Source organism: Tarenaya hassleriana, unplaced genomic scaffold (genome assembly GCF_000463585.1).
Source record: "Tarenaya hassleriana unplaced genomic scaffold, ASM46358v1 Cleome6, whole genome shotgun sequence".
In the NCBI taxonomy this organism is placed as follows: domain Eukaryota; kingdom Viridiplantae; phylum Streptophyta; class Magnoliopsida; order Brassicales; family Cleomaceae; genus Tarenaya; species Tarenaya hassleriana.
In genome coordinates, this window is record NW_010968505.1 from 2,073,354 (window position 1) to 2,095,243 (window position 21,890).

The window sequence follows — 21,890 nt, forward strand, 5'->3', positions numbered from 1 at the left end:
GGGAAAGAGCTGTGGCATGCAAATGATTTGGGGAAAGTTACCTATCGCTTATAAGATCTTCCTCTCGAAAACTACTGATAATTGTGTTCCACAACTGGGCAAATCTTGCAGCCTCTCTCTCTTTGTTAACAGGTGGCACCTGAAGTAAATGACATGTACAAGCAATAAGCAGAGAGGCCTTTAATATACTTACTGCGACTTCTTGGTAAAAATGCCGACAGTTTAACAAACTTAAACCTCTGTGAAGTTATGGGATAAAGTCGCCCTTAGTCCTTTCTTTCTTTGCTGGCTGACTCCATCTGGAATCAAGCAGGCATTAAATGCTCCAGGCAGTGACTCAAAACGTGATCTAAGCATTCCCAGCGTACGGATCTATAAAAAATAAATAACAGAAAGGTTAAGAGATCACTAAAAAGTAATTTCAAAGTAAATATTGTGCTCAACGTTTAAACAGCACAGCTTCTACTAGATTTTGCAATAGACATTTACCTCCCCAAGCCGACGGAATGCACCATAAATACCACCAAATAATGTGGAGAATATGGCATACCAAATTTGAGTATCCATAAAATATACCTACACCAGGAAGGACAACTCAGGATTAACAATATCAGAAGACAAGAGAGGACAGATGGAAGGTTGGTATGACCATATACTTACAAGAATAATAGGAGCCCAAAGAGCAATAACAACACCAATATTGTTCCTTGCTGTAAATATCACATAAAGGTAGTGAAAGAGCAATTAATATGTCTTCATTAAGGCGCAAATAACACAAACATGCAATGGATTTGCAAAGAACATTACCACGAGGAAAGAACTCATGCCACTGGAAATTAGTCACTCGGACGCTCATGATAGCTTTTGTTGGACCTATTAACGGTTTGATCTGTTGAACATAAAAAGATTGTCAAACAATGCTCAGCATGGCAGTACAGTTAATAATATTTGGATAGTGTTAATCTCATCGCTATCTTCATTATAGATTTCAACTATTACTACTGCCGACACTCTTCTCACAAGAAGCATAATGAGAATATAATCTACAATGAGAGACAATTACCTCTATGTAGTAACTGAACGCCAACTTTGTAACTAAAAGTAATACCCAAAACATGGTATACCTGCGAGAGAAAAAGAACAGGGAATAAAACATAAGTAAACCGAGGAAAATTGCTTGCTTCAGACACTGAACTCTAATGGTTTCACTTTCAGATACTGGGTTCCTACTTGAAGAGAGAAAAAGCGCTCTCATGCATTCCTCTTCCAACATAGAGTCTAGGCTGCAAGCAAATATAGAACACAGTTAACAATCGGTGCATTTCAATAGGACAGGTAACAGCACAAACTGCAAAACTTTAAAAAGTGATTGCTGCATTCCATTTTACCTTTTGAGCAGGAATTAAGATGCAAAGAATAGAGACATACCTGTGACCACCACATCATTAGCATTATAATTCTGTAGTTGGACCTCTCAAGGAACCGGCGAAGCAGGGGGAAGAGGAACAGAACAGCCGCAAGCATGTTTGGCGACAAGTAGATAACAACGGCCAATATAAATAGTGAAGGCGAATGCATGGTATTACCAAACCAACTTTTGATAGTTCTAGCAAATGCAGGGGGATCTTTCCAACTGTAGGCGTAAGTTACAGGCAGAATTATCACCCATGCTGCCGCAGAGAGCACCTTCAAGATGTATCGTAATTTAACATGAAGTGACATGCTCCGATGGGCTTTGATACTCAGGATCACATCAAGAACAGCTGCAGAAAAGGGTCTAGTAAGATTACTTTCTTCCTTCCAGAGCAAGAAGAGAATAGACAAGCATAGAACTGCAACATTTACCAACCTTGCCCAAGCTTCAGTATTGCAGCTGTGATAAATACGCTCAGGACTTTCTTGAATACATCAGCTCGAAAGATTGTATTTGGTCCTCCCGGACCATTCCAAGCCAAAATAATCATAACCTTGCAGAGGTAAACATCATCATCAAAATCTTGGACTATATAATACAAGAGAACAGAAGGAATTTTCAATAGAAAGTAATACCTGAAGGAACAGAATAAAGAAACTCCACATTCGATCGAAGCTTCTAAACACATGCCAAAAGGAGCGTATCTCAACAAAATTAACCTTTCCCACCCATCTATCCCTGGCAACAGTAGGTTTGCTGTTGTCCTGCATAAAAATTAGAAGTACAAGAGGAAAAGACAGCAATTGTGTGTTAAGTCATTATAATCATCCATACATATAGATTACTTGTGGAAACTATATATTGGATGTTGTCCCCAGCATCATCTCACGAAAATCAGTTCTAGATTAGGTTGCAAGTTGCAACTATCCAACAAAACAGAAGAATAAGAACAGAGATAATCTGTAGTAATTATGTACCCCATTTTTCTCCGAGTTGAGCTGGTCAACAGGCAGACAAAAGAAATCAGCATCAGCTCGCATTGGCCAACCTAACCGGAAACAATCAACTGACCTGCAAAATAAGAATAGATTAAACTAATTAATGAAGAAACTAAACAAAACAAATGTAACGACTAGAGTGATGGCAGATAGAATGTTTATCACCAGAAGTATTCATTCAAATCATCATAGTTCCTCCACTGAGAATGCTTTGACTTTCCTCTCTTGCTCCTTTCAGCCTCCTGGAAATCATGCAATCGAATAAGTTAGGATATTCTAAAAACAGAAGAACGCAGAATGTTGTTAGCATTTGGAGAAGGCTGAAAGATTGCACCATACCCTTGCGATCACTTCATAAATAGGAGTCACAACTTTCCTCAAGAATGCATCTTCTTCACCACCGTAAGCTGGCTTCACATTTTCCCCAGTCATAGGACTAACATTCCCAGCCAGCATGCCATATAATTCAAATGCCATCTGCAAAACACATGACATAGATCAGAAAGAGAGATGAAATATTCAGTAATACATAATGGATCTTTGAGTACCAAGCAACTACAAATGCAATTTTGAAGAAAAACACATCAAGTTGATGGAGAGCAACGGTTACATTAGATAGAACATGTATGCAAATGCTTGGTCCAGTTCCAAAACATGATTCTACACAAGGTTATGTTATCCCTTTTAAGTTAGCCCCTTTATCCAAGCATCAATAAGGAGAGACAGACTTCCCATATAGGAGCACGACAACAAAACCTCATATTGCTGATAGAAAGGATAAGACCCGAGTCAAAACATGCCAAAACACAAGCAAGGACGATAAACTGAAGCATAGAAGAGATGCAAACTGAAGCATACATGATGATAAATGTAGCAGAGACATTCTGGCATGAATCTCAAATTCGCAGCTTCACCCCAGATGAGAAGATACAGAGCCATATACAACAGCTTGCGCTGTTGCATTTCTTGTTGTATAGTAGGTAACCTACAATTCAAATCATGCATTAACGCAGATCTTTCACTTCAAGGTCACTCATTACCATGTTAAGGGTTTGCATAAATTCCTAGCTATAAAATACAAATGTTGGGTACCATAAGTTGAACGATATATATACCGAATCTTTGTTGCTCAATATTAGATCTTTTCTTCTGGTCATTTCAACTCTAATATCTTTTTATGCTCATTACTCGCTTTATTAGCTACTCGTACAGAAACTATAACGAATCAAACAGAGAAATTCAATGTGCCCTTACCAAAGACTTCTTTTTCGACCAAGATATTTGCACCATTTGTTATAGTTCTTGAAGAGCTTCTTCATTACTTCTGTCAACGCTCGATCATCTAACTGCAGAGGGAGGGATAACAGTTTATTACCATAAAAACCCCAGAACAAAAGAAAATACCAGTTGAAAGGCAGTAAATTCCACATGATGTGCATAGTTAAAAGGAAGACACTGATTTATCCTTGGCATAGCGGGCCCCCAGCAGGAGGCCCACACGACGGGCTATTAGCTCAGTGGTAGAGCGTGCCCCTGATAATTGCGTCGGAAGAAATACAGATCTTTAGAAAAGCTAATCATCAAATTACTAAACGTATATAATCCAATTCTATGTTGACAGAAAATAAGAATGAAATCAAATAAACTTCCGGCAGATTTCAAATAACAGTAAAAGAAGAGAGCATATGTAACAGTCCGTCATGTCTACAGTATAAAATACCAAAGGGGAATTAGACTACTGATCCGCTACAGTACTCAAACATGGAACGAACCTTTGGCTGCTGATCAGGCTTTGGAAATTGCCTTATATGCACATTAGCGAGTAATAAGATCAGGTGCTCCCTTTGATTAGACACGTTGTCTTTCTGTAGAACCATTATAACTCATGAATTAAAGCAAGCCCCAATAAGGAATATTATCCTCTTGGCAAATAACATAGAACATGATTGCTGTAACACAAAATTGTATTCAACAATTACATCAAACTTAAATAACCTGAAAGCCAAACATCTCCTGAAGCCAATCAAGCATGTCTTCATCTTTCTTTTTCTTGTGCCCTTCTGGCCATGGAAGACCTCTAGTGTTACGAAGTGCAAGAACGGCAGCTTGAATCTGCAGATAAGCTTGTGTTATTCAATGAATCTCATTGCAAAAGTATAACAGTCACCGAAAAGTGAGATCTAGAGGACAAACCTCAGGATATCTCATAATTGCCTGGTTTGCACTATCAGGATCAAGTGGAAGGATGTTATAGGGGACATACAACTGTGTTTTCTCAGCAACCTTATCTTGAGCTTCCAGAATCTGCAGAGATTACCACTCATTTTTATTTTGCAAAAGGAAAGCAATCAATAGGTGGAAAACATTCACAATATATGCACAGAGAGATAAATGAATCTCATGGAGGAATGATAATGCAACTGAAAAAGAAATTAAAAAACCAAAGAGACAAAAGAATCAGAATGTCACAATGGCTAACCTCCCGATCAACTTCAATAGACTGCGTCAGATTAACAGCCCTCAAAACCTCAAACAAAACGTTTGCAGTTTGGTATGCCTTTGTCAATTGGGCACTAGAAACAAACAAAATGCCGAGCATCAGTTCTTGGAACTTGGTGCTATCTTAAACAATAAACACAAATAGAATGCTATTGGGATATCAAACCGAAAATGTGGGGCAGATTAAACTAACCGATCAGCCTTGTCAGCTGCATTGTGCAAAGCCTGGATATACTTCTTATAGTAAAGCTGATAAAAACTCTGCATTTCACGGGCATCACTTTTCTTAACCCGTCCCATTAAAGTCGGATCATGTTCCTGCACAAAGTGGATCAACCATTAGAGAATGTTTGTCCAACAACATACTAAATCCGCGAGAAGGATTAAGAAAGCTTACTCTTTCAAGACGCTGTAAGAGGGCAGTCTTAAACTGCCTTACACCTCTTCCACTGGAAGTGGGATCCAACCTGTGTGCTTTCTCGAACGCATAAAACCGGCCTACACTCGGAGCACACGTAAGTTTCCGGAAGCAGATCAACAAAAACCAATGCCAGGCGAAATGATTATAGAAGATACAAATACTTACATAGATAAGCAACCCTAGGGTTGCTAGATTCAACTTCATTAGCAACACGGAGAATGGGGGCAATCTCGACAAGGGAAGACGGAACCACTTCGCTGTCAAATGACTCTCCAAGATTACCAGCAGTCTGTGTCCGCATAATACGGCGCGGCGGCTGGGATGGCCCCTGATCAGGCCCTCCTCTTGAAGAAGACATTTTGCTCTAATGGGGTTCCGATCAAACCCCTTGAATCAGAAACTCTCAGTTTCCTACCAAACCGAACAAATGACAAGGCTTCAATCCAAGTGCAACTAGGAAGGGCATCAGCAAAGTAGGACAAGAATGTCATGTAAATCAAACAGATCCAGACATGCAAACTAACAACATTACATCACAAAGCTTCAAAACACAAACCACTATCCAAGAAAATCAGAATGCTCAAAATAAGAACAATAGCTGAAAAGAAATATCTTTTTGTCCTGCAAACTTCACAACAAAAATATTGACAAAGAAACAAACAATTCCCAGAGGAACATGGTGAACGATAAAAAGAAAGAAAGAAAGAAAGAACCCATCAATGCCGGATACAGAAAGATTACGAATTTCAGCAAAAGAAATTTTTTTTGAAAACTCACACTTGACGTGTAGATTAACATCAGACAAACAAATCACGCATCTGAAACAACCCACCAAACCGACGCAGAAAAACAGCGAAAAAACCCAATGAGTATGGAAAATGCGACGACGAAGAAGCAGAAAAGGAACTTACAGAGGGAAAATCTGGAAACCCTAACAATGAGAGAGCGAGATAGAGAGAGAAACAAAAAAGAGGGAGATAGAAAAAGAGTCTGCAACTTTAAGCTACTTCGCTACTAAGAATGTGTGTGTACATTGTTTTTGTTTTTTGTTTTATGTAATCTTTCTCTTTTTTTTTCCACCGCTTTGCCATCGATGAGGAAAAAATTATGGCTCTTTGAAGTGTGTGTTTAAAACGAGGTTCGTTCTTCCGAATATTTACAGAAATGACACTGAGTTTAAATTGTGTAGACCTTCGAGTAACCGTCATGAAATCCGTTTGACCGTTGGGACTTTTTTTACGGTAAATATTTGCAATAAAAAAATATATCTTTGGTACGAAGAATAATATTAGAAACAATTATGTAAAGAGCAAAGAAACGTTGATTTGCAAAATCATATAAATTTCAAATTCAAAATTAAGATACGTATCTATTAAATAAAACTAAAATAGAAAATTTTATAGTTTTCTAAATCTAATAAATATGTTTGACATATCAATTTCACGTTTAAATTTTTGTTGTCTATAAAGCATTTATATACAATGAAAATTTGCATAAAAAGGTAGACACATTTTAAAATGGACAAACAAGTTCAGTATAAATCAGAACTAAACAAAAAATTAATCTTATTTTTCAATATAAACAAAATTATAGTCCACAAATATTTTTCATCAGATAATTAAGAATATAATATTTAATATAAAAACAATAACAATACTTATAAAGTAGCCCCATAAATATACCTTCCTCGTCAAATAAATGTCATTAATACTATCTTTTTCACGAATAATATATTATTTTTATTTGGAAGAAAAAAAGAGTGTTCAGGAGGCCGGGTAATTTTGTCGGTTCATGTGGTGAAAAACAAAAGGGGGGCCGCAAAATAGTTACCGTAGACAAAAACGTAAAAAGTAGGAGAAGCGTGGGCATTTTTGTCTTTGATGATTCGAATTTCAAAAAAGTACGAGAGATTCCCTATCAAAAAGGCAGCCGTTTCAGAAGACCAAATGACTACTTTGACCCTGTAGGACTGATTAATCACACTTAACGGAAGGAACATTCACTGTATTTAAATCGTCGCTTTTATTCAAGGAAATTCGTTAAAATATAAAACAAAATACCTGTGCGATCTAATAATACTTTATTCTATATATTAAAAAAAATCGTAATATTTTATCATTTAAAAATAACGTTTGATCTACATCTTGAAGGTTATTCGTGTCATCGGTAGGATGGTATCCTCCAAGATGCATAAAATTTTTCTACTGTAAACTATTTCCTAAAATCTAACATAAACAATTGGTTATTATATAAAAAAAAATATATCATATGACAGAATTGAAGAAAATTTTAATACAGGTGTAGAAGAGAAGAAGCTAGACAAGGAAAACCTCTGCGCAGGAGAGCGGCTTCGGACTTATAGAACGACGTCGTATGGAACTAAGGGTTATTAAAGGAGTTAAGGGTATACATAATGAATCTTCTTTTTCATTTTCTTGTTATGTTATTTATTCTATTTTGATTCTACTCGGAAATATACTCAAGATCTGTTCATCGGGTAAATAAAAAACAATCTAGGTTTAGATTATAATAATATTAGAATTCTGGTTCTTCCATCTGAAAAAATCGATAAAACTCCAAAATGTTACGAAACAAGAAAAACTAGGGGCGGACGTTTCGAGATTCGTTTCGGAATTTTAACGGTTCGGTTTGGGAACGGTTTATTCGATATTATAAAATTTGTACCAAATTAGTACCATATATTATTCGGTTCGGTTCGATTTGGTATTATGACGGTTTGGGATGGTACGGTACTAATAAACAAGTACTAAATAAGAACCGAAATAAAAACGGTTCGCGATGGTTCATGACATATTTATAATTCATATAATATAAAAGTAAAGAGATCCAACATAATAATTTTATACAACAAAATAAAAGTTTTGAATTTGTAAACTTGGAAAAAATTCAACATTAATCTCAATGCATTACGCAAACAAACTCGTAATATTAATAAATATCATAATTAACTATTAATATTAAATATTTTTTAATTAAAAAATAAAAATACTGAAATACCGTTCGGTATTTTCCGAACCGAACCGAACCATTTCTGAATCGTTCGGTATTTCAAATTTCATATCGTTCGGTATTTTTATATAATACCGAACCGAACCGAAACCGAATTAATCGGTTCGGTACGGTTCAAGACCAGATTTCCGATCGAACCGAATTACCCACCCCTAAGAAAAACTACAACACCAAAAACTCTAAGATGGTATCAGAGTTTCGGTCTTTCGATCCGAACTCGAAATTTCGTAGATATATGATGATGTTTTATTGATAGATAAAATAAATACGATAGAAACGAAAGAGACTAAAGACTAATTACAAAAAAGATATTAGATTTAGACCAAAGACTATATGGTAAAAACAATATAAGAAAGATTTTAAAAAAAAAAGAATGAGATTAGGTTGAACAAATGTTATGTTTTATTTTGGGTGATCATACACATTCAAAGTTGAGTTATTTCGGATTACATATTAACCAATTAGTTTAGATTTTAGAAGATGCAAAAAATAAGTACAATCGGCAGGGGTTGTGTCTTGTATATTCCAATAATTTTCCTCTTAAATTTAAACTGTTAAAACATTAGTAAGGCTCGAAGTTTGAAAATATCCATATTTATTTTAAATTACAAAAACTTTAAAAAATATATAAAAAAACAACAACTACATAAGCTCTTGTTTCACAACAACGTTGTAGAGCGTACCCTCACCATTGCTTGATCCTTTGCTACTCCCACCATCTTCCGTTTCAGTTCCTTCTTCTTCCTTGACCTCTGAATCGATATTCTCAACTTCTTTTCGCGCCCCCAAATGCTCGGAGATGTCGAGTTTGACGCCTACCATCTCCGGGTGCAGCATACCAAATCGTTTCTTGTACCTCGCGCGGAGCCTCTTCCTTTTCTCCTCGCTCGTCTCGTTCTTATAATGAACCGAAACCATATGTGCCGCAAACTTCTGCGAAGTGTCGGACACGTTGTTGCACTTGGGACATGTATATGGCCCGTATTTCTCGTAAGGTAGGCTATGAGTCCGCCCGTCGTAGCCATTGTCTTCGTCTTCCTCGGAATAATTGAAGAAATACTCGACCATATCTCCATCCTTTTTATATTCGCGGCTTCTTTTCCCTTGGTTTGCTTGTAGATGAAACTCTTGACAGCCGTTATTCGGGATATCACGATGATTCGATGAAGGGGAGATGTTGAAGGATCCGGGATAAACCGGATCTTTGTGGGATCGAGGGAAAAGATTGTCTAGTTTGTTTTTCCCGCGGTGCCAAGGATAAGGATTTCGGTTATGATGAACTCGCGGAGAAACGATGCTTAGAGGTTGAGCCCTCAAGATCTCGGTACGTTTGGTTCGGCCATGAACGTTTTGAGACAAACTCGCGTGTCTAGCCGGGGAGTTCCAAACGTTGGATTCACAGACCAAGGCACGTTTCACGCGTTCCATGTCGTTTTGGACAGAGACGATGTTGTTGGTCGGAACGACCGCGGACAATTGCTTTGTGACGGTTTCGGTGATAGATACACGGGTCATATGAGGGTTATCTTCGATAGGAAAGTAATCGATAGAGCTTGAGACCCGAGTCCTTGGCGGCGACGTCGAGATGAGGTTTCTTCTCATCTCTCGAACCATCCTTTTTCCGAGCTCAAACTGATTGCTCGGCCCGAAAGAAGGAATCGGTATCGAGTTTCGAGAACACATGAACGACGACGAAGAAGAAGAAGATGACGGGAAATAGCGTGAAGGAAGAACCATGCCGGGCTCTTGTTTCACGCTATTCAACATATTGCCGTATTTCCCATGACCAGAAACATCATGGTTCTTATGGTTAGAAGAAACCAACATAGAATTACTTTGGACCAAATGATTTCCAATGGCGCCGAAAACAAAAGCTTCATCGGCATGAGAATTCAAGACAAATGGGTTTGAGGGCATGTTGAAAGACATGTCCACGGGACAGAGATACGGACAGAAGGGTAAAATCGTAATTTAATGGATTGTGTACGGAAATAAAAAACACACAGGGCATGGCTTGGCTTGCAACTATTCTATACCATTTTATATTGAGAACGAACATGTCAATTGTAGAAATTTGAAAAAGAAATAAATCTGAAGGGAAAGAAATCTACATACTTAAAATATAATTGATTATTAATGATTAATATATGAATATTGTAGAGACATTCATAATAACTATATTATAATATGTCTAAAATTTAGCAGCGGTTGAATTGTTTAGAGTATCAATATAGTTTTATATAAAAAAAAAACGTTGCATTTTTTTTTTAGTTTTTCTTTTAATGTCATATGATTCTGATCCATGGTTAATATATTGTGCATATACAGTAAAAATGATACTTTTCCTTTTTTGGAAGAGAAAAAAACGTGTAACAATATTGCTAAGATTGTGTAAAATTAAGTATAAAGTACACATAAGTAGATTTTCTCTTTAGTTAATGGATTTTTTTTTGACAAATTTAATTTCTGGTAGATCTCACGTGGAAGATTTCTTTCTAAAACGAAGAAATCAATTAAAATTCGTTGATTAAACATTTTTGTTATGCGTAATCTCTATCTAATAATTATTAGATGAGTTGACTAAATATAAGTATATATATATATATTTACTTTAGTCATATATATGAAAAAAAAGAGTCCAAAACTAGGAATGTATTTAATTCGGTAGTAAAAGAAAATCTACCTATTTTGGAAAATATGGAAAAAAAATGAATCTTAAAATTAGCTTCACATTTAATCCATGAATTGGAATATGAACAAATGCCGTCTGCGTATTTTATCAAATTGCTCTAAAACTTAGTGATTTTCTTAACTAAGACACAGGATTTTTTTTGTATTGTAACATTTAACAATGCCCATTGTATTACCCAAATGAAAATAAATGTTTCTAATAATTTCTCCCCCCAAAATAGCAAACCTGAATTATATTTAATATCGTGGGATTTTTTTTTCGAAATAGTAAAATTAGGATTGAAACGGAAATGATCGAAGTTTCCAAAAAATACTTTTTTGGAAATTTTCTATATTTAATCCGAGTCCAAATTATATTTTAAGTTCTTAACTAACAAAACGCTACAAAAAAAAAAATTAACAATATTAAACGGAAACTAAACCGAAAAACAGAACAGTCTTCAATACAACTAAATCAATCATACTTAACCGAATCTAAACCGGTCAAAACCAAATATAACCCATCCGCTAACGAAGATTATTTAGTTTAATCGGCTTTAAAAAAATCCCAAGTATCATAAAAAACGTAAAATAAAATAAATAACTAAAAAATCCTTCAAAATCAAACTTGCTCCAATTCCTCCACCACGACATCATGATGGCTGGCACCGGTACCGCCCTTAATGCTATATTGATCGACGTTAATTGATCTGTACCACTTTGCGAGAACCAAGAACACGAAATCTACAGCCGTTAACGCTGCGATTAAGAAATAAAACCGATCCATATGCCCTTCGTTTAGATTCTCCGGTATCCATCCATCATTCTCCCCTCTCGCTGTTATCATCACCACCACATTCACCATCAAACTGCTAACGTAATTTTTCAACGCTATCGACGCCATACACAACGAGCTGTCTAGACTCTTTATCCCGTCGACTAGCGTTTGTCCGTTGAAGAATTTCAATTGTCCGACGTACATGAAACCTTCGCTCGCGCCTATCAAAAAGTATTGAGACACTTGTTAGAATATGGTCAGCTCGCTCTCCTTTTGCCCAGGGATCACACGTCTTAGGTGTTGGATCTCGATTAATCCCGTGCCAACCATCGCCATTATGCCGATCACGAGTCCCATGCCCATCTGTTGCAGCTCGGTAGGCCTCATGGTCGGATTGAAGTCGTTTTATTACTGGGTATGTATGCGGTTTTATATATCCATCATTTTAACTTATTTTTACTAACGATATGAAAGCGTTATGTGAGCTCTATGACTTCATGTTGATAATGAGTAATAAATAAGTAAAAAATTATACTCAAAGTCTCGATTAAATTTATGGATAGAAAAAGTGAACGAACTTATGATCAGTGGATATCATATTTCAAACGGTTCAAGTTGAAGATATCTGAGATTTATCAGACATGATGTTTTGGACATTATTTTCCTCTATACATGTAGATTACTTGCGGCAACTATATACTGGAAGTTGTCCTCATCACCATCTCACGAAATTCAGATCTAGATTGCTGCAACTATCCAACAAAGCAGAAGTATAAGAACCGAGATAATCTGTGGTAACCGGATCTCTGTGAATTGAGCTGGTCAACGGTCAGACAAAAGAAATCAGCATCAGCTCGCATCGGCCAACCTAACCGGAAGCAATCAGTCGACCTGTAAAACAAGGGAGTACCTTAAATCAACTATTGAAGGAAGTAAACAAAACAAGATAGAAATGATTATCACCAAAAGTACTCATTCAAATCATCGTAGTTGGAATGCTTCGGCTTTTCTCTCCTGCTCCTTTCAACCTCCTAGAAATCACGCAGTCGAATAAGTTTGGATATTATTAAAAACAGAAGCAGGCAGAATGTGGTTAGCATTGTGTCATACCCTTGCGATCACTTCGTAAATAGGAGTCTTTCTTGAGGAGCGCGTCTTCTTCACCACCGTAAGCTGGCTTCACAGTTTCCCCAGTCATGGGACTAACATTCCCGGCCAGCATGCCATATAATTCAAATGTCATCTTTGAAAAAACACGACGTAGATCAGAAAGAGGGATAGAATAGCCATGTCCGGTAATGAGACCCGGATCAAAACATGCCAATACACGACTTCACGTGATAGGAGCATAACACAAAACAAGAATAAGAGCCAGATCAAAACGTGCCAAGACACGAGCAAGGATAGCTGCAGTGCAGAAGATGAGACGCAAACCGAACCGTACATGATGATAAATGTAGCATAGACATGCCGACATGAATCTCAGATTCGCATCTTCACCCCGTATGAGAAGATGCAGAGCCATATACAACAACTTGCATGCGTTGTTGCATATCTTGTTGTGTAGTAGGCATCCTAAAATCCAAAACCATGCATTGACACAAATATTTCACTTTTAAGGTCACTTAACATATATATAATTTTGTCGCTCGATAATAAATCTATAACGAGTCAAAACGCAAAATTCAATAAGCCCTTACCAAAGACTACTCTTTCGGCCAAGGTATTTGCACCATTTCTTGTAGTTCTTGAAGAGCTTCTTCATTGCTTCTGTAACCGTTTGATCGTCTAACGGCAGAGGGATCACAGTTTATCACCATAAATCCACAGAACATTGATTTTATTCTTTGAGGAAACACAGATCTTTGGAAAAGCTAAATATCAAATCACTAAACATATATAATCCAAATTATATGTTGTCAAAAATTAAGATAAACTTTGTGCAGATTTCAAACAAGTGTAAAAGTAGGGGTGCCCATTCGGGTTTCGGTTCGGGTTCAGTTATATTCGGGTTCAATTATTTCAATTATAGAAAAAACTATAATCATTCAGTTTTTATATAAACTTTGATTTGGTTATTTTCCAATTCGGTTTGGCTCGGATTAGTTTTTTTTTGTAAAAAATTCGTTTCTTCAAAGAAATTGTTTTTTTCGGTTCTGTTTTGGTTTTTTGGGTTTAAAGAATTCATAATCGTCCGGTTTTTATGTCGAGTTCGATTTAGGTATGGTTATGTCTTATTCGGTTTGGTTCGATTCGGTTATTCGGTTAATAACCGAATTGGCCACCCCTACGTAACATCGGCATGTCTAGAGCACAAAACATCAAAGGAAATTAGACTGCCGATTAGCTGCAATACTAAAACAAGGGACGAACCTTTGGCTGCTGATCATCCTTTGGAAATTGCCTCGTACGCACATTAGCAAGCAATAAGATCAGGTGCTCCCTCTGATCAGACACGTTGTCTTTCTGCAGAACCATTATATAGTTCATGAACTAAAGCAAGCCCCAAAAGGGCTAAAATTATCATAGATCGCATGACTACTGTGACACGAATAACCTGAAAGCCAAACGTCTCCTGAAGCCAGTCAAGCACGTCTTCGTCCTCCTGTTTCTTGTGCCCTTTTGGCCATGGAAGACCTCTGGTGTCACGAAGCGCAAGGACGGCGGCTTGGATCTGCAGAAAAGCGCGCGTTATTCAACTGCAGAGGTGTAACGGTCACCATAAACTGAGAGATCTCGAAGACAAACCTCAAGGTGTCTCATAGTTGCATGGTTTGCACCATCAGGATCGAGCGGAAGGATGTTATAGGAGATTACCACTCATTTTTTTAACTTTGTAAAATCAACTGTTTATGTTAACTTTAACAAAAAAATATTCTGCAACTTTAATATGCTTCGCTGCTAAGTAAGAATACATGGCTCCCATAAATAAACCTTCCTCGTCAAATAAATATCATTAATACTATCTTTTTCACGAATAATATACTATTTTAAATTTGGAAGAAAAAAAGAGTGCAAGGAGGACGGGGGTAATTTTGTCCGTTCATGTTGTGAAAAAACAAAAAGGGGGCCCGCAAAATAGTTACCATAGACAAAAACGTAAAAAGTAGGAGAAGCGTGGGCATTTTTGTCTTTGATGATTCGAATTTAAAAAAAGTCCCTATAAAAAAGACAACCGTTTCAGAAGATCAAATGACTACTTTGACCCTGTACGACTCATATTAATCAAGCTTAACGCAAGGAACATTAACGGTATTTAAATCGTCGTTTTGATTGGAGGAAATTCGTTAAAATATAAAACAAAATGCCTATAAATATTCAATGGCTGCTGTCACAGTCTCCGTCGTTTTAGTATAAAACACATTGACAAAGAGTCAAAAAGATTAGCTGACGTGGCCATATATTATTGGATGGTCGCCGAGATAAGACCGTACATGGTTCCACAAAATTTATTTTTTATCAAATTATAGACATTATTCCAACATAAAATATTTATCATGGGAGGTAACAAAACAATCAGAATATTTTATAAGCTATGATGTTTAAACGGGACTGGTTGGATAATTACAATTTACCTATTATAAACTATTTCCTAAAATCTAACATAAACAATTGATTATATAAAAAAAACATAATTTATTACAGAATCGAAGGAAATTCTAATAATCAGGAGCAAAAAAAGAGGAGAAAACCAAGGACAAGGGAAATCTATGTGCAGAACAGAGGCTTCGGACTTAGAGAACGACGTCGTATGGAGCTCGAATCATGGATTTGTTATGTGATCGGGGTGAAGAAGCATTTTGCCAATAGAGGGTCACCACGGATTGGGCACGCGTCGGGTATCTGTATTTTTGGAGATATTCTTATTCGTTTTTGTCTTCGCGGATTTTAGAAAAATATTATCTCTGTCTCTTTCTCATAACGTTTGGATACACGTCTAACATATATCCGCAACTAAAAGACGAATATTCGCAAATAACTATCTAAAACATTACCCAATATAAAACTAAACCAAATATTTAACAAAAGCATACATATTGTGGTCCAAAACCACATGTAAAGTTCGAAAATTTTTAAAATACGACAATATCAATAAAATCCTAGAAAAATTTTCAAAAATAGAAAATGATTTGTTGAATTCACCAAATTTTGAAAATCTAATATATAATTCTGAAATATAAAAAAAATAATTTGTTAGTAAGTAAGTATATATATATATATGTGTATATATATATTTATATTTTTTTGCAATGTCAGCGGAAGAAAAAACAAAGACAAGTAAAAGAAAATTAAAAATAGCAGTATTTTGGTAACTAGATTAAAAATATAAAGATAATTTTATAATTTTAATATATATGGGGATACCTGAAGGTACCCGTTATTTCACTATTCGAAACACGTACTCGTACCCGTTTTACGGATATTCTACATTTTAGTACTCGCTTTTGTCTTTTTTTAGGTGTCGAGTACCCGTTTTTCGAATAACCGTAAGACTGAGTATCCATATATACGCGGATAACATGTTTAAATGTCCAACCCTATTTGCCAAGACCTTCCTATTAGCTTCAGAAAATCAATACAATGATTATTCCAATAACAAGCATTCGCCGAAACCTTTCGAGTTCGATGTCTTATCTTTTTTATTATGACACCGAATTCGAAATTATTTAGATATTTGATAATGTTTTATCGAGAGGTATAATAAATACGAGGGAAATGAAAGAGGCTAAAGATTAATTAAAAAAAAAGAAGGTTAGATTTGAACCAATGAATATGTTAAAAACGATATAAGAAAGATAAATAAAGAACAATATTCGTTTGAACAAATGTGATGTTTATTCAAAGTTGGGTTATTTCGGATTATATATTAACCGTTAAAAGATATAGTTTGGAAAATGCAAAAATCAGTTCAATCGGAAGGGACCTGCAAATTTCCTCTTAAACTAAAACTATTAAACATTACCAATTTTTAAGTTCTTAACTAACAAAACGCCACACAGAAAAAAAAAAAACAGAGCAAGAAGAACAAATGAACATCTACACAATGACATTATAGGAAAACTAAACCGAAAAAACAGAACAGTCTTCCGGTACAACTAAACCGAGCACACTTGACCGGATCTAAACCAGTCAAAGCCAAAATATAACCCATCCGCTAACGAAGTTTATTTAGTCCAATAGACTTTAAAAAAAGAAAAGAAAGATCCCAAGCATCTTGAAAACGACAAAAATAAAATAAATAACTAAAAAACCCATCAAAATCAAACTTGCTCCAACTCCTCCACCACCGCCCCTTGCCGGCTGGCACCGGTACCGCCCCTAACGCTATCTTGATCGACGTTAATGGGTCTGTACCACTTTGCAAGAACCAAATAGAACACGAAATCTACAGCCGCTAACGCTGCGATTAGGAAATAAAACCGATCCATATGCCCTTCGTTTAGATTCTCCGGTATCCATCCATCGTTCCCCCCTCTCGTCGTTATCATCATCACCACATTCACCATCAAACTGCTGACGTAATTCCCCAACGCTATCGACGCCATACACAACGAGCTGCCTAGGCTCTTTATCCCGTCCGGCGCCTGCCCGTTGAAGAATTCCAACTGTCCGACGTACATGAAAATCTCGCTCGCGCCTATCAAAACGTATTGAGGCACTTGCCAGAATATGGTCAGCTCGCTCTCCTTTTGCCCCGGGATCACGCGTCGTAGGCGTTGGATCTCGGTTAATCCCGCGGCAACCATCGCCATTATGCCGATCACGAGTCCCACGCCCATCCGTTGCAGCTCGGTCAGCCTCATGGTGGGGATTATGATGTGACGGTAGATTCCGGTCGAGATCAGGACGCTGAAAATGTCGAAGACGGACATGCTGGCGGCCGGGATGCGGAATTGGCCGATGTGGGCGTTCATGACGTCGCCTTGTTCGACGAATAGGGAAGCCATTTGAGTGAAGATGACGGAGTAGATGATGGTGCATGCCCATATTGGCAGCATCTTCATCACGCATTTCGCTTCCTCCACTTGCGTTATGGTGCATAGTCTCCATGGGTTGATCTCCGTGCCATGCCTATTGCAATATTCACAATATCAAAATCATTCTATTTTCTTAATATCTACATAGAGTCAAATCAAATCATAATAATAATATAAACTATATACCAACTAAAATTCTTCATTATTCTCAATAAAAAGAAATATTGTAAAGTAATATTTTCGAAAAAAAAACCAAAATAATAAAAATAAAAATTTGTTAACCAAAAGTAATTAGATTTGAATATTTTCAGTACGATTTTCAAAACTATTAAAAACGTTCTGGACCCAGATAACAAGCTACCGTCATTTTTCTCAACGTTTAAACAAGATAAATCACATAATATTTGTATTTATCCCGGAAATTGTAGACCGAATATTTAAAAAAATAAAGGCCTTATTTAATTCGTAAAAATAAATATGTCTATTAATTACCTGTCATTCTCTGTAACCACTGCAGCCTTATCCAAGAACACAAACTTAGTGCTATGAAGAATCTTTCTACTCCCTTTAATGGCGGATTCAGGACCTTCCACTTCGTACAACTCCTCCGGGTTCGTCGGACGGACAACGTTCCACTTCCGCATGGTGGCGACGAATACCTGAGCAACACGTGGCAATGGGTTTCCGTACGGCTTCACAAAACGGTATCTTTTGGTCGGAGCCAAGAATGCGGCCAAGGCCAAGACCGCAGACCCGAGAGACACCAAGAAACCTTCCGTCCACCAACCCGAATCCTCGAAATACACCAAAATCGTATTCGAAAACAGCGATCCGACATTGAGGGCGAAGTAGAAGTAGCTGAAAAACGCGGCCCTCGAGCTCATCCCGCTCTCTAACGAGTCATCGAACTGGTCCGAACCGAAAGTCGCGAGCGTAGGCTGGTGACCGCCATAGCCAAACGCTATAAGATAGACGGATAAGTAGAAAAGGGCGATCCCGAGGGAAGAGGAAGGGATGCAAACCAGCGTTCCGTCGCCACATCCTTTCGGTTTTATGAGGAAGAACCAGGAGGAGAAAGAGAGGAGACCGATCCCTAAGACGAAGATGACTTGGAAGATTGCGCAAGTCAAGTATCTTCCCCAGTACGAGTCGCTGAGAAACGCGCCAATGAGCGAGCAGATGTAAACTGTTCCTGTCCATTTGCTGACATTGTTCGCAGCTTCGGCGTTGCCTTGGCCTAGGACACGCGTCAGGAACAGAACCAGATTGACACCGACACCGAAGAACGCCAACGTCGCAAGCCCTTGATTCGCTGCATCACAAGAAAAAAGGGAAATACGACAATTTAGCTTCAGGGAAAGTCTCTAGGGTTCGTGATGATTAGATTATGCAGTATCAGTATATATGTACATACCTAGGGTTTGGTATGTAATATGTGTATATGTACATATCTAGGGTTTTTTTTTTGTACGTAGTTTATAAGTTGGATGTTTGATTACAATTAGAAGAAAGCTACGTACCAAGCAAAATAATCGCATATTTCCAGCCACCCTTTTTGACCATTTTTGTATCCTTCTTAGAAGAAGAATCATCGTTCTTGACAGATTCCGCGCTTTGTTCATCTTGAATCTCTACTACTTCCTCGACCTCCAAATTCTCATCTCTCCCACGCTGCACATAATAAAATATATACATATAATTCAGGAAAAAATTACAGCAAATAAAAATAAATATAGTTATTATGTTATATATATATATATATAGAATTACGATATTAAATATATTCGTTTTACTCGTACAGTTAGCGGAGCAGCGCCAAGGGTGTTGCTCGGATCCATATCGGCCATTTTAGGTATCTGTATAAAATTTAAAAATTTAAAAATGAAATTATGATGATGATCAGCAAATGTAAATTTATAATTTTCTATTTTTTTAATATGGAGAATAAATGAGAAGAAATGAAAGACATCGTAATGATTATTTGAACATTAATGTTTGGCGTATAATGATGCAAATAGGTTACGCACATATATATATATATAGAGATGGAAATTTGGAGCATCTCTCTCATAGGTCAATTTTTGATAGATTTCGTTTTCAAACAAAAAACAAAATAAAAACGGAATTTAAACAGAAATTCGAGCTTAACGGGATTTCGCATATATAAAATTTTAGAATCTTTTAAAAAATTAATGAAAGAAAGAAACCTGCATGGATATTTGACTAAAATATAAGTCACACTAAAATATTTGACTAAGATTTCCTGCTGTCTAACCTGCATGGATCAACATATAACTTATTCTAAAATTTCCTTTATTGCAAATCAAAATTAAAGAAGTGTGTGTGTGTTGAGAGAGAGAGAGAGAGAGAGAGAGAGAGATTGTTGTCATATTGATAGTGAAACGTTACCTATTTCAATGATCTATACAAATCATGGATTATAATAAGTGAAATTCACGTACATTAAATGCTCTTATCAAGTTGCTTCAGTAACATCACCAAATTGTTATACGAACAGTCTATTCATTTGACATTACATTAATCATTAGATCTCGAGTCCGGAGAAAGAAAAACTTGCAAAACACATCAATTTTGGACGTTGTTTTTGTAAATATTTCGTTTTAAATTTCCGTGAGGCAAAAAAAAAAGAAGAACAAAATATATATATTTTTTCCTGAATTCGGATATGTGAAATGATTTGATTTAATTCATTTACACTTCTTATATATTATTTCCGTGACACAAAAATTAAAAATGTCTGTTCCACCTAAAGTTCGAATTTTAAATTTAGAGAAATGATGTATATTTCAAATCATATTATAAGATCCAATCCCCTCGATTAGTTTGAGTTTTGGTTTAGAGTATTCGATTATAAAAAAAAATTATAAAAAGAAACGAAATTTTACATAACGCACCTTTTCGTGGAGATCTCTAACGTGGGAGAAGAACGAGTATCGATGAACAAAATGTACAGAAACTGTTGGAAATTAGAATACGTGAGACTTTTTGTCATTTATGGTTGAAATAAAAAAGAGTTTTCTCCAAGTGAAAATCTTTCTTCTCAATGAATCGAATTTGATAATTTCTCAAGAACAACTCGAAAGAAAAAAAAATTTTCCTTTGGAAGAAAGATCAGAAATGAAAACATGTAATTCCGAAATTATATAATTCTGAAAATATATAGTTCGAAGAAAAAAAATAAAAAAAAAATAGTTCCTTTTTTATCTGAGCCTTTGTAACAAACTTTTTTCCCCGACTTTACATGTGAATCTGTATCCAAAGTCTTTTACTGTTTCTACTCCAACATGGATGATGATCAGGTGGTTTCGGACATGAACTCTCTGATGACGTGGCGAGAAGATCAAATCCAACGGTCTTTATTAGTTATGATTCTGTGGCGTTCTGTGTTCTCTTAACACGATATAATTCGCCGTTAGAAAATTAGGGAGAATATATATCGCGTTTGTTGGAGCGATGCTTATTTTTTAAAACAAAAGAGATTTTTTTTTAATTTAAATTGTTTTTTTCATTTTTTTCACTATAAAAAAGCTTTGTCATTTAAATTAAAATATTTGTAAGACAGAATAATCCGTATATTTAAAATATATACAAAAGGAAAGGAAAAAAGGAATTAAGGTAAAATTTTATGAAATAAAAAGTAGGGTGGATATTTAAGTTATTTTTTTTAGATTTTCAGTTTTATAAAATTATATCTATTAGATGTTTAATATTGATTTCTGTTCGAATATAATCACTTTAATTAAAAAATGTATTTTTAAAGTATTATTTTGATTATTATATCAAATTTTTTAATTTAATTTTAAAAATACGTCCAATTAGTTTGTAAATAAAAGTTCACTTTAAATAGATTATACGGTATTAGAATCATCTGTTCGGGTTTGTACGTACAAACTAACATATATACATTGTATATACGGATATGTTATTCGTATAAGAATAGATGTTTGAGTCACGTCCTCCTCTCATTTTCTAAACCAAACCCAAAAAAGATCCCTACATCTATAGCAAAAACTTTCCAATACTTATGTTGTTTGGCAACTCACAGTTTAATATTTTTTTAACATAATTTTCTAATTCATAA

At 36.0% G+C, this 21,890-nt stretch overlaps 3 protein-coding genes and 1 long non-coding RNA gene across 9 annotated transcripts in view; all 4 read right to left on the bottom strand.

Annotated features, from left to right (window-relative positions):
• LOC104799081 (callose synthase 3) overlaps positions 1-6,347 on the bottom strand; it is a 13,011-nt gene extending 6,664 nt beyond the window's left edge. Inside the window, exons 1-23 of the mRNA XM_010521416.2 lie at positions 6,244-6,347; positions 5,498-5,743; positions 5,309-5,409; positions 5,105-5,229; positions 4,892-4,985; positions 4,606-4,716; positions 4,408-4,524; positions 4,185-4,277; positions 3,667-3,758; positions 3,271-3,397; positions 2,752-2,889; positions 2,578-2,654; positions 2,392-2,485; positions 2,050-2,178; positions 1,850-1,967; positions 1,429-1,763; positions 1,231-1,283; positions 1,064-1,124; positions 808-889; positions 661-710; positions 490-576; positions 238-372; positions 42-139 (exon numbers count right to left, since the gene is read on the bottom strand). Of these exons, the coding sequence (XP_010519718.1) occupies positions 42-139; positions 238-372; positions 490-576; positions 661-710; positions 808-889; positions 1,064-1,124; positions 1,231-1,283; positions 1,429-1,763; positions 1,850-1,967; positions 2,050-2,178; positions 2,392-2,485; positions 2,578-2,654; positions 2,752-2,889; positions 3,271-3,397; positions 3,667-3,758; positions 4,185-4,277; positions 4,408-4,524; positions 4,606-4,716; positions 4,892-4,985; positions 5,105-5,229; positions 5,309-5,409; positions 5,498-5,690 (2,510 nt within the window). The 5' untranslated portion in view covers positions 5,691-5,743; positions 6,244-6,347. The remainder of the gene's footprint in view (positions 1-41; positions 140-237; positions 373-489; positions 577-660; positions 711-807; positions 890-1,063; positions 1,125-1,230; positions 1,284-1,428; positions 1,764-1,849; positions 1,968-2,049; positions 2,179-2,391; positions 2,486-2,577; positions 2,655-2,751; positions 2,890-3,270; positions 3,398-3,666; positions 3,759-4,184; positions 4,278-4,407; positions 4,525-4,605; positions 4,717-4,891; positions 4,986-5,104; positions 5,230-5,308; positions 5,410-5,497; positions 5,744-6,243) is intronic.
• Positions 6,348-8,946: 2,599 nt separating this feature from the next.
• On the bottom strand, positions 8,947-10,355 carry LOC104799082. Its single transcript, XM_010521417.1, has one exon. The coding sequence runs from the start codon at positions 10,289-10,291 to the stop codon at positions 9,005-9,007; it is 1,287 nt and encodes a 428-aa protein (XP_010519719.1). The 5' UTR covers positions 10,292-10,355; the 3' UTR covers positions 8,947-9,004.
• A 1,975-nt stretch (positions 10,356-12,330) lies between these two features.
• LOC104799083 lies at positions 12,331-14,656 on the bottom strand. 5 transcript variants are annotated; one of them, XR_769517.1, is made up of 7 exons: positions 14,559-14,655; positions 14,368-14,484; positions 14,184-14,276; positions 13,511-13,598; positions 12,921-13,385; positions 12,774-12,841; positions 12,331-12,701 (listed from the first exon to the last, which is right to left on the bottom strand). It is a non-coding gene; the product is annotated as an uncharacterized LOC104799083 (long non-coding RNA). The 5 variants fall into 5 exon arrangements; XR_769519.1 differs by having other exon boundaries at positions 12,921-13,012; positions 13,255-13,385; positions 14,184-14,484; XR_769516.1 differs by having other exon boundaries at positions 12,921-13,053; positions 13,255-13,385; positions 14,184-14,484.
• A 2,307-nt stretch (positions 14,657-16,963) lies between these two features.
• Positions 16,964-20,791, bottom strand: LOC104799084 (protein NRT1/ PTR FAMILY 7.1). 2 transcript variants are annotated; one of them, XM_019200787.1, is made up of 5 exons: positions 20,704-20,791; positions 19,588-19,644; positions 19,309-19,459; positions 18,281-19,100; positions 16,964-17,882 (listed from the first exon to the last, which is right to left on the bottom strand). In XM_019200787.1, exons 2-5 carry the CDS (start codon positions 19,633-19,635, stop codon positions 17,072-17,074), a joined length of 1,830 nt encoding a protein of 609 aa, XP_019056332.1. In that variant the 5' UTR covers positions 19,636-19,644; positions 20,704-20,791; the 3' UTR covers positions 16,964-17,071. The 2 variants fall into 2 exon arrangements, with proteins under 2 accessions (XP_019056332.1, XP_010519721.1); XM_010521419.1 differs by lacking the exon at positions 20,704-20,791 and having other exon boundaries at positions 19,588-19,648.
• Positions 20,792-21,890: the final 1,099 nt, after the last annotated feature.